Source organism: Callionymus lyra, chromosome 18 (assembly GCF_982586985.1).
Source record: "Callionymus lyra chromosome 18, fCalLyr1.hap1.1, whole genome shotgun sequence".
NCBI lineage: Eukaryota > Metazoa > Chordata > Actinopteri > Syngnathiformes > Callionymidae > Callionymus > Callionymus lyra.
The window spans coordinates 6,495,782-6,507,397 of record NC_141835.1 but is presented as its reverse complement, the minus strand read 5'-3'; the positions used below and the strand labels follow the sequence as shown (position 1 = coordinate 6,507,397).

Genomic DNA, 11,616 nt, shown 5'->3' with positions numbered 1-11,616 from the left:
AAAAAAATATATATTTAAAAGTTATTTTATCATAAACGTTAAATATTTAATAAAATACTTTAGCTTAGTTTAAATTTGTTATTTATTTCTTTAGTGTTTCAACCACACAAATGTCAAAAATAATCAAGACACAAAGTACTAAAAAAGGAGACTTTTTTGGATGTATTTAATGTAAAAAATTTAGGTTAGAATTTTAAAATAATCCCTTTCGTTTTATATTGACATTTTTTGGTCATTTTATTTTATTATTAACGTTTTACCTCAGATTATTTGGATTTTTCTTCTAGAAAATCCAATATGTAGTAAAAATAACAACATAAAATAGAAATTGACATTAAACCAGTTGAACAACTACTAAAACACACAAAAGTTTAAATAGTAGGTAAGAAATTACAGAATAATTATAATGTTATATAGAAACAATGAGATTTTGATAGTATTTAATACATTTTGACATAAAATAAATTTGAGACTTGAGATAAACGGTTTGGCTCCAGCATCCCTCACTAGCCATGAGAACCATGGACTCAGATTTTAGCAAGATTTTCTTCTCATGTGGAAATTCAGTATCTTGTGTCGCATCAATACTCGACCAAACATCAGACATTCAATACAAATGTGTAAAACTGAATTTTATCAGCATCAAAATAGTTTAAAGCATTTTTTTTTTCAATGTAGTAATTAATTCAGTGTAAAATTAATTCAATTTGAAATTAATTTAGTCTAAAAATGTGCAAAAGGACATAAAGGTCAGTTTTAACCATTAAATGTAAAAAATAAAAAAAAAACGTTAAAAAATACAATTTGGGATAAAATATTAAATATCCAAAAAATGTCAAAAAATTCTGTGCAAGAAAAACAGTGGATCAAAATTCAGTGTTATATTCCGGGCAACCAAGGAGTACGAAAGTAAATATCTTTGAATATGAATTTTTAACACTGAATTTTAACAGCATCGAAATTTCAAATATCAAGCTTCTATTATTATTTTAATTATTTATTTTTTTATGTAAAATTTGGGTGTGAAATATAACTAGCAATAAGACCAGTGGAAACAATTCAATGTAAAAAAGAAAATCTAGTTAAAAATAAAATTCAATGTATTTTGTGTAAGAAATTAGTTGGAAAAAATGTGTTGTTTTTTTTAATACAGAATTTTTACAGTATCCAAATATTTTTTTTTCTTTTTTTTTTTACATCTAGTGTTAAACGTTGATTGACTTGATATTGAGAATAATTGTTTAACATTGAATTATTACTTCAACGTTGATTTAAAAAAAAAAAATGATGGTGAAAAAATAACTGCTTGAAATTTGATGGTTTTCGAATCTACAAAGTCTGGATAAGGTAAGGTAAGGTAAGGTAGAACTTTATTGACTAAATTGTTTTTTTTCCAATTAGCCATAGAAAATACAGCAATTTTTCATAAAAAATAAATCAAAATAAAATAAGAACAAAGAGAAAGAACAAGATGATACCATCTAAGTCTAAAGATAAAGAACATATCGTTATATATATTTATAGGATTTTGATGCTGTTAAAATCAAGTGTCATTGATCAAAATCTGAAGGCACACATCGACTCCAACAAACCAGGACCAGGACCAGGACCAGGACTCTCGTGGTAACATCCTCTGCCACAAGGCGAGGTCGACGAGTCCTCGATTAACCTTTTCCACCGAGGAAGTGAGTGACTCACGGTCGTCTCCGGGAGCCGACGACTTCGAGTTAATAACGACTCGCCTTCGTTCGTTCGGCAACAATAACCCAAGAGCCGCGCAATCGGCGCCGCTGACCACTTAAGACATCCACGGCGCCGCCGCGGCTTCCATTCAGCAGCCGTCAGAAAAGAAATCAAGGCTATTTTTTCCCCTCTTCTCCCCTCTGAGCTTTTATGTCGACGTGTGATTCAGCCGGCGTCTGAAGGCAGCTGGCACTCCACGGCATGAAAGCCGCAGCCATTCATCGGCCTCTTCGACGACGACATAATACGCCGCGTCATCACCGAAGCGCGGTCGTAGACGAGCGGCGAAACACTTCCCCAGATCTATTGTGATTGCCAGTGTCGGCGCCGGGTTTTTTTTTTTTTTTTCCGCTTTTCAGCCGGATTTGTGGCTTCAGTTTATCTTGTGATCCGGGCGTGGAAATGAAGGGTGAATAGAGTGAATCGCTTGATAATGACACAGTTTTCCTTTTCCTCCGTCACTTTGGATTTAATTGAAGGGGATTCGTTGTGAGATACGTGTGGATTTAGGCGGAAGTAGAAGAGATCAGCTGGGAAATAAAAGGTGCGAGATGAGCTTTTCGCCTTTTATTTTTAGGAATCAGACACAGGATTATTCCAGTCCTGATGCTGCACCATATCGGGAGGGAAATGAAAACCACACTTATTGTATCGATCCGTTACGACACCGACTGTTGAAACCTAAAGTCTTTTTCCATTGTTTTCTGCCGAATACAACCGTAGCTACTTAGCATTAGCAACACGTTAGCTCTTAGCCACGATAGCTCAGATGTTCTTGAGATTCAGACACAATTAGTGACAATTAGTCCATTAATAATCACGTTTTTATTCATAATTATAGATTTGAAGTCACATTTAATGTCATCAATTGAACAAAATAAATGACATTTTTAGTTTAATATTTTTATCAAAGTAGTGATATTTTAGTGAAAGACTTGAGCTGTAATTTATCAAATATTTAATAATAAAAAACTAACAAACTACCATTAAGTCCAAAGTAATAGGATTCTAACAGTTTTCTGTAAAATTACAGGCGAATGATTATTTGAGCCCAAAGTTTTACTAAGAATTATATATTAAGTTAAAATTATTAGTAAAAAAAAAAAGTCTTTATATTCAAATCAAAAACACAAAGTTAGAATATTTTATAGTAGAAAAAGTATAAACGGAAAAGTAAAAAATGTATATTTTAATGGAAAATAAGTTTGGATATTTTGCCTGTAAACCACAAAATAACTATGGTATAAAATGTAAATATAGTCATAATAACCACATATTGAATAAAAAAAACAACATTTTAACGAAACATGAAGTTCAAGTGAAAACAAGGAAATATTGTCTCTAAATATTAACATATTTAGTTAAAATTAAGTTCAATTAAACAAATAAGTATTGATATTACACTGAGAAATATTCAGCTGGAAGTTATTCTAATGTTTCGTAAAAACAATCAATAACTACCATCAGTTCCAAATAATAGGATTTTAACTCAATCAATCAAATGTAATATTTTACCACAAAAGAGACGTGAAGTTCAAGTCAACAGATACTCAAAACAAGCAAATATTGTCTCTAAATATTCCCATATTTAGTTGCAATCATTTAAAGTTATAAAATAACACTATGATAAAAGAAGATGTAGTTATTTGTTCACGTTCAGGTCAAATATTTTAGTCAAAGTAGTGATATTTTACTGCAAAACAGCCAGAAACAGGGTTGAAGTGATCAAATATTTAATCAAATATAATGTTAGTTAATCATAAAATATACAATTCAGAGTTGTACTAAAACAAATGATGTGTTAAAAGTAAATAAATAAAAAAAAGTTTAAATAATTGCCCAAAGTTTTGGTATTTTACCTCATAATATTTGTATTTGACTAATAATAAAACCAAAATATCCACATATTGAAGCATAAAGTGACGTCAAGTCAAAATAATCCAAATCAATAATTCTTAAAAACCAGTGTAACAACAACAAAAAACACACTATATAAAATCATTAAATGGATATAGAAATGCATTTATTTTGATAGTAATTGATAAATGTTACCATAAAAAACAGATACTACTCAAACCAATCGAATATTGACCCTAAATATTCCCTTTTTTTTCTTCTTTTTTTTTAAACAACAGTATAATAAAATAAGTAAATAAATTATATTTTCAAGTTCAATCACGATAAAATAACCACATACATAGAAACATAAAATATCTTCAGTAAATCGAACATCGATTATTCCAATTAAAGTTTTTCCCTTACTCTACACAACCATAGCATTAGCATTAGCAATACATACCTTAGCTCGTTGTAGCTACGTTAGCGTATATGTCGCTCCAGCACTGAAACATTACTCATAATAAATAAACATTAAATCAAAATATTCCCTCAATAAACACGCTTTAGTTCAAATATTTTAGTTCCAGGTTAAAGATAAAATAACTGAAATCCAATTTTTATTCAGAATAGTACGATTTAAAGTCAAGTAATGATAATTCAACCAATCAAAGAGTACTTTAATATAATAATTGTCGCAAAATCATTAAGATATCTGCTAGAAGTGGTCAAATATAAATATAATATTTCCTCAAAATTAATGAAAACTAACATTTAGTCAAAATAATAGAAGTCAATAATGCGACATCTACTCAAAATAGTTGGATTTTTCCAAAAGTTTTCTGGTAAAAAATGTTCCAGGTGTAACATAACATTTATTATAGCAAATTCAGATAAACAGAGTTTTACTAAGAATTATAATAACTAAAAAATATCTAAAAGTATCTACAAGTAAGTATACGTTTAAAATATATATATATATATATATATATATATATATATATATATTCAAATAAGACAAACACAAAGTCAGAATATTATTAGATTAATAGATTTTTTATATTTTCCCTCAGAATGTTTAGATTTTACATCAAGACAATCTGATATTTACTCAAAAAGAACCAACAATTTGATCAAAAGTCAAAATAATCAAAAACAATAATGCTGAAAGAAATTGGATACCAACTTAAAGAACACAATCAAATTGTTTAGTAGTTGGTAAGAAATTATAGAAAAAATGTGATTTTGATAAAGTAAATGATGCATTTTAACATAAAAATACATTTTAAAGAGACGTGACGTTTAAGTCAACATAAAACAACTCAAAACAAGTCTCTAAATATTCAAATATTTAACTAAAAAATTCAAATTAAGTTGAAAAAATATATATATATATTTTCAAAGTCAATTTCGATAAAATAACCAAATACTGAGTTGAAATAGTTTCAGGTAATCAACTATAAATAGTCCAAACGAAGTGACATTTGATTCCTAAAATGCTTAAATAGTAACAAACGTCAGTATTTGTTCTGATATGTAACCGGTTTAATATTCAATCATCACCCGAAAGATTCACGTCGAAACCATTTCTGCACCGTTTTCCTCCGTCGAACTCCTTCATTCTTCAAAGCATAAATATCTTCGTCCATTTCCACCTTCGGGTTCGTCTCGGTTGCGCGGCAACAAGAAGAAAGAGTCGCGTTGAGATCGTGTTCTCTGTCATCAGCAACACTTAAGGCTCCACTTCTGTTTGATCAGGAGAAATTACAGACGCCTGCGGAGGCTGAAGTGAGATCGCTTCTGACGCCGCCGACGCCACGAAGGAAAGCGGCGCCACGTCGGTGCAGCGAGGATAAACCGTGAAGTCGGACACAAATGTCCATTCTGTCGACGCTGTTAGCATCGTTGCAGCGTTAGCACATTAGCCATTAAACCGTTTTGTTATTTCGCAGTAATGTTAGCTGCATTCACGTAAAAAATGTAGCATTTTAGCATAAAGATGAAGAGCAAAAGTTACATATTTATTAAGTAAAGGAAGCTGGAAATGATTGTAGCTGAGCTATGTTAGCGATTCAACATTGGGTACTGTATTTTACCAGCCGTTAGCTTTAGCCTCATAAACAAAAATTTAGCCAAATTCCACTATATTAGCAATGAAACTATACATCACGCATCCTAACTATTTTTTTTTTGTGTACATTTAAGATAACAATTTGTCGCGATTGACTTTGTAGGAGTTCAGTTCGTACATTAGCATAACTCGGTTGTTAGCTAACTGAACAGTGAATAACTTTCTATTGCTTTTTAAACCATAGTTCTTGATTGATTTAAAGTTCAATAAAGTGTGATGATTAAAGTAAAATAATTTAAATTTTTTATTTATTTTTTATTTGCAGCAATATATGTAAATATTCATAATCAAGTATTTTCCCGCTTCAATGAAACTTCCAACAAGTAGATTCTAGTCTTTGCCGTCATTACGTCCTCCGCTGCTAAAGAAACGCTGAAAATCTCACGAGATCCCGACCAGGACTGAGGACGAGGGGATACAGTCGACTCCAGCAGATTTTTAAAGCTACTATAGTTTTGTATTGTTTAATGAAGTTAGATTAAGCGAGTATTAACTAGTATAATAGTTTTTTCAAGTTTGCAATTAAGAAATATTTGCAGCGTTTGTACATTTTTGTGTTGCAATTAAACATCAAGCCACTAGATGGCAGCAGTCGTTACATCCTCCATAGCTAGAGGAACAATACAAACCAGTGAGATCCTGGGGACGACTGAGGACGAGGGGATACAGTCGACTCCAGCAGATTTCTAAAGCTACTATAGTTTTTGTATTGTTTAATGAAGTTAGATTAGCGTTTGTACATTTTTGTGTCGCAATTAAACATCAAGCCACTAGATGGCAGCAGTCGTTACATCCTCCATAGCTAGAGGAACAATACAAACCAGTGAGATCCTGGGGACGACTGAGGACGAGGGGATACAGTCGACTCCAGCAGATTTCTAAAGCTACTATAGTTTTTGTATTGTTTAATGAAGTTAGATTAGCGTTTGTACATTTTTGTGTCGCAATTAAACATCAAGCCACTAGATGGCAGCAGTCGTTACATCCTCCATAGCTGGAGGAACAATACAAACCAGTGAGATCCTGGGGACGACTGAGGACGAGGGGATACAGTCGACTCCAGCAGATTTTTAAAGCTACTATAGTTTTTGTATTGTTTAATGAAGTTAGATTAGCGTTTGTACATTTTTGTGTTGCAATTAAACATCAAGCCACTAGATGGCAGCAGTCGTTACATCCTCCATAGCTAGAGGAACAATACAAACCAGTGAGATCCTGGGGACGACTGAGGACGAGGGGATACAGTCGACTCCAGCAGATTTCTAAAGCTACTATAGTTTTTGTATTGTTTAATGAAGTTAGATTAGCGTTTGTACATTTTTGTGTCGCAATTAAACATCAAGCCACTAGATGGCAGCAGTCTTTACATCATCCATAGCTGGAGGAACAATACAAACCAGTGAGATCCTGGGGACAACTGAGGACGAGGGGATACAGTCGCCTCCATTCGATTTTTAAAGATGACGTTTGGGCATATTTTTGGTTTCAAAACAAATCAAATCAGTTACGACTTCGTCAAGAGTCATGTGGTCTGTAAATTCTGCAACACCAGAGTCAAGTACTTGGCAATACTACATATATATCCTTGTTACTACAGTATCGCAATATATCGCAATAGATTATAATGTTGTCCCTGTACCGTCATAGTTATGGTATCCCCAGATTATTTCCACCCGACATTCCCAGGAAAAATAACCCCTCAAGTGTCTCCAACCTCTGCGATTAGCATTTTAGCTAGTGCTGCCGCTGTAGGTAGTTATACTTCATATTGGTGCTCCGCCCTCTAACAGCTTCGCTAGACCAATAGTTAAGCTGTTAGAGGGCTTCGCACCAATTCGTAGAACCTGAGATTATGATAGATAACTCAGGGGTTTCTTTGACACCATGCATGTCGTTGTGTTGATTAAATGTTGTTAGCGTCGCACAAACCGCAGCATGACCTTCACCGAACTCGAACCCCCCCCATCGTTGGTCCTCTTTGACCGACCGCTCCGCCTTGTCTCTCCGTCAGACACCTACGTCAAGCTGACGCTGCTCAACTCCATCGGCCACGAGATGTCCAAGTGCAAGACGTCGGTGCGCCGGGGTCAGCCCAACCCCACCTACAAGGAGACCTTCGTCTTCCAGGTGGCCCTCTTCCAGCTCTCCGAGGTCACGCTCATCCTCTCCGTCTACAACAAGCGGAGCATGAAGCGGAAGGAGATGATCGGCTGGATCTCCCTGGGGCTCAACAGCTCCGGGGAGGAGGAGCTCAACCACTGGACTCAGATGAAGGAGTCCAAGGGTCAGCAGGTGTGTCACTGGCACAGTCTGCTGGAGTCCTAGCGGGACCAGGAGGCGTCGGGGGAATACGAAGGAACACTGGTCGACGGTTTCAGGGTCGAGTCAAAAGGTGTTCCTCTTTGGATCAAGTGGTTCAAAGGGCTTCAGTCCCGTCAACCCTGTCTGCACTCTCTTCTTCACTGCCACCCTTACTCTGAACCCGAGGAGACGGAAGACCTGCCACCGAGGTTTCCGAGGTCCCTCGCCCCCCGAAATACTTAACCTCACCGTCACCTTCGCACAATCGACGTAAACAACCCGATCGGTTGTCGCGTCGACAAAACGACAAGCGAACGAAACTCTGGGTTTTCGGAAGCGACGCCGAGATCAACGCCCGTCACTGTCGGAGCGACTTCGGCGGATAAATTTAGACGCCGTGACTCGGATCTGCTGTCGACGAGACAGACGAAGACGCGAGTCGTGGTTTTGAGGGTTAGAGGTCGAGCTGCACAAGATCACAAACTTTTATTTATAATTATTATTATAATAATTTGTTTAAATCGGATGATTTTTGCTTATTTCAAACTCAAATGAAGTCTCAAAGCAGAGGAAGTTTTTTCCATGCAGTAAAAAAAGTGCCCAAAAAATATTTATTTTTTAAAACAAATATTTTCTTACCTTATTTAAAATCCTTATTTGTAATTTATTAGTATTGACATAACAGAATATTATTTTAATATTTTATACCTGATATTTTTTTGTATATTTCCCTATTTTGGGATCAATAAATACATTTTCAAATATTGTTTAATTATTTAATTAAATATTTTTAGCAAAATATAGATTTTCCATTTAATTAATTCATTTCTTTAGAAAATTTGTTTCTAAAATTTCGAATTTTAATCATTAAAATATTTAAAGTATTTTTATTAGGGAAAAGTACGAAAATAAATCTAATAGTTATTATCATAGTAATAAATATATATAAAATAAATTATGTAGTAGTTCTGTTTCTTATAGAAGTTGTTGATGTTAAATATAACAATGCAAATTTTAAACAATTTTGTTTAAAAAAAGTCTTATAATAAAAAGGAATTCTAAATTGTATTTATATATTTAAAATGAAAGGATAAATGTTGTGGTACAAAGAAAAAAAACGCATTAAAAACATGTTTAAATCTCAGAGACTAAATGCATTAAAAAAAAGCACAAATAAGAACTTGATAGTAAAAGTTGCTCGACATCCAGGGAAAAGTTCGTAAAAGTGTTTTTTGCAGCTCGACTCTTTGGCTTCGACAACATTCCGCCGCCTCACGAAACAAAAGCCACGAAAACCTTCTTTTTTTTTGCGTAGTCGACACTCGCGACTCGTCGTATCCGTGGTGACGCTCGTGTCGTGTTTTGACGTGTTGAGGACGAGCTAAAAAAAACGTGTTTAATGAATGTTTTCTATTTTTGTATCGAACTCTTGTGAGCAATATCGTACAAAAGCGGCTTCGACTGATTTATATACGCTCTGGAATGTCGTGCCTTAACTGTTCCACCATAAATGTGTTCGACGGAAGAAGAAAAAAAACTTTGTCTGGTTTTTAAATCTGATGTTTGCAAAAAAAATAATGTTTTTATTTCCAAGCTTGAAACCCTGCAGTACCAGGGTGCTACCAACAGGTGGAGCAATAAATAAATCAGTGAGCTGTTGATGGTCTCACCGTTTTTTGTTTTTTTTAATCTTCATTACAGGTACCAAGACTAGAGGACGATGAGCCATTACATTATGACCACCAGACTCTTATTTTGAAGTATATACTTTATTGAATATTGTTTTGATTGTTTAAGCGCTTTGTGACCCTGGTCTGGAAAAGCGCTATATACATAAAAAATACTTACTTACTTACATTTGATCCACTATGTGATGTTTAAGATAAGATAAGACGTTCGTACCAAACGTTCTTCAGGGCGACTCACTCTAAAGCCCTGAATTCCACATTTTCAAATGTAGCCATAAGCGCATAGTTGCACTAATGGCTACATCACTAAACTTAACTCAAACCATTTAAATGTATGTCGTTTTATGATGAGTCCAGGGTGACTTTTTGCCTTCTAGTCGCGACAGGGAGAGTCTATCGTCAACGGGGGTCCGGGCTTCTTGGCGAGTGCGGCTGCCCCCTCGACTCCACCGTTTTCAAGACGCCACCCCGACAAACTGCCGTTCTTCTTCCCCCTCCTTCCGCGTGACTTGGACTTGAGAAAAAAAAGTTGAAAGAAAACAACCACCAGAGATGCTCCTCTCTGACAAAACAAGTTGAGTTTTCCAGCCGTGGAGGGCGGAGCTGCCGAACAAAACGCTCCGGGGGAAGAAAAGCTGGAAAATAAGATTCGGTGGCTGCTGCTGAATCAAAGGGGGAAATGCAGAACAGATGAGAGGGCTGCCCCCTCATCTCCTCCCTCCCTCCCTTCTTTTCTTTCTTTTTTTTTTCTTTTTTTTTTTTTGTCGGTCACATCCCTGCAGATCTCCAACACAAACAGTCTGAAGATGCTTTTAAGTGCAGTAGGAAAGAAGGCCATTGTAACGGAATCGGATGAGTTGCTGTAGAAGGAAAGAAAAAAGGATTTGTTAAAAAGAAAAGATACGGCGATTAATTGTTTAAAATATAATTAAATAAATTAGAAAAATATATAAAAAGCCACACAAAATAAAAAGGGTAAAATAAAATTGGACAAAATAAGAATAATATCCCTTTAAAATAAGTAAGTAGTAATTTAATTTTTATTTGTATAGCATTTTTCCAGACCAGGGTCACAAAGCGCTTAAACAATCAAAACAATACACAATAAAATAAATACTTAAAATGTCAAGATAACACTGAGAACAACACAGGAGTTCCAGAGAATCAAGGAAAAGCCTGCACAAATAAAAATGTCTTGCGCGACTTAAGCTAGCTCCAAAAGATGCCACTTTTTTTTTACTGCAGTAATTCTGTTATTTTTAAAATTCTGGTTCTGGTCGACATGTGACAAACAAAGTCGCTCTATTCCGAGACTCCGGTGCTAAGTTTAGACGACAAGAACTTGTGATGTCATGTGAACGATATCATTTCATCTGAATCGACAGATTGTTTTTAAAAACAAGTCGCCGTGATGCGTTCAGGTTCCGAGGTGAAGAAGAAGAACAGGAGCCGAGACGGACATGGAATCAAATGAATCCGGTTCCATGAATGAAAGTGTTGATAAAGTGTAACAAGTCGATTTCCTTTGAGCTACAAAACATCCTAATATAACCTCAACGGATCATCTGTTGCTGGGTCAGCCCGGTGTCATCGTAGCTCTCCGAGATCTCACCGAGCCAGAGTGGCGATATCGCCATTGTCAGTAGAAGTAATTAAAATGTACTTAAAATTAAAGTTATTTAAATCAAAATACAAGTTAAATATGTTTTATATTCAGTTGTTATTCAAATGTATGCTGGTATTTTTTTTAAGCAGATTTGACATGAATTAAATGACAAAATAAAAGAAGTAATTGTAAAGATATTTAATCAAAAAAGTATTCAAGATAAGAGCAAGTGCTCTTGTTCCAAAACAAAAAAAAGAAATAAAAACAATTTTTGATTAAATTGGTCAACTATACCCAACCTAAAAAAAAAA

The 11,616-nt window shown here is 34.7% G+C and overlaps 1 protein-coding gene across 2 annotated transcripts in view; it reads left to right on the top strand.

The window, feature by feature from the left end:
* Window positions 1-8,119, top strand: part of syt14a (synaptotagmin XIVa) — a 47,733-nt gene extending 39,614 nt beyond the window's left edge. For both annotated transcript variants that reach the window (XM_087779285.1, XM_087779284.1), the window contains one exon: window positions 7,722-8,119. In XM_087779285.1, the coding sequence (XP_087635411.1) occupies window positions 7,722-8,035 (314 nt within the window). In that variant the 3' untranslated portion in view covers window positions 8,036-8,119. The remainder of the gene's footprint in view (window positions 1-7,721) is intronic.
* The last annotated feature ends 3,497 nt before the right edge of the window (window positions 8,120-11,616 follow it).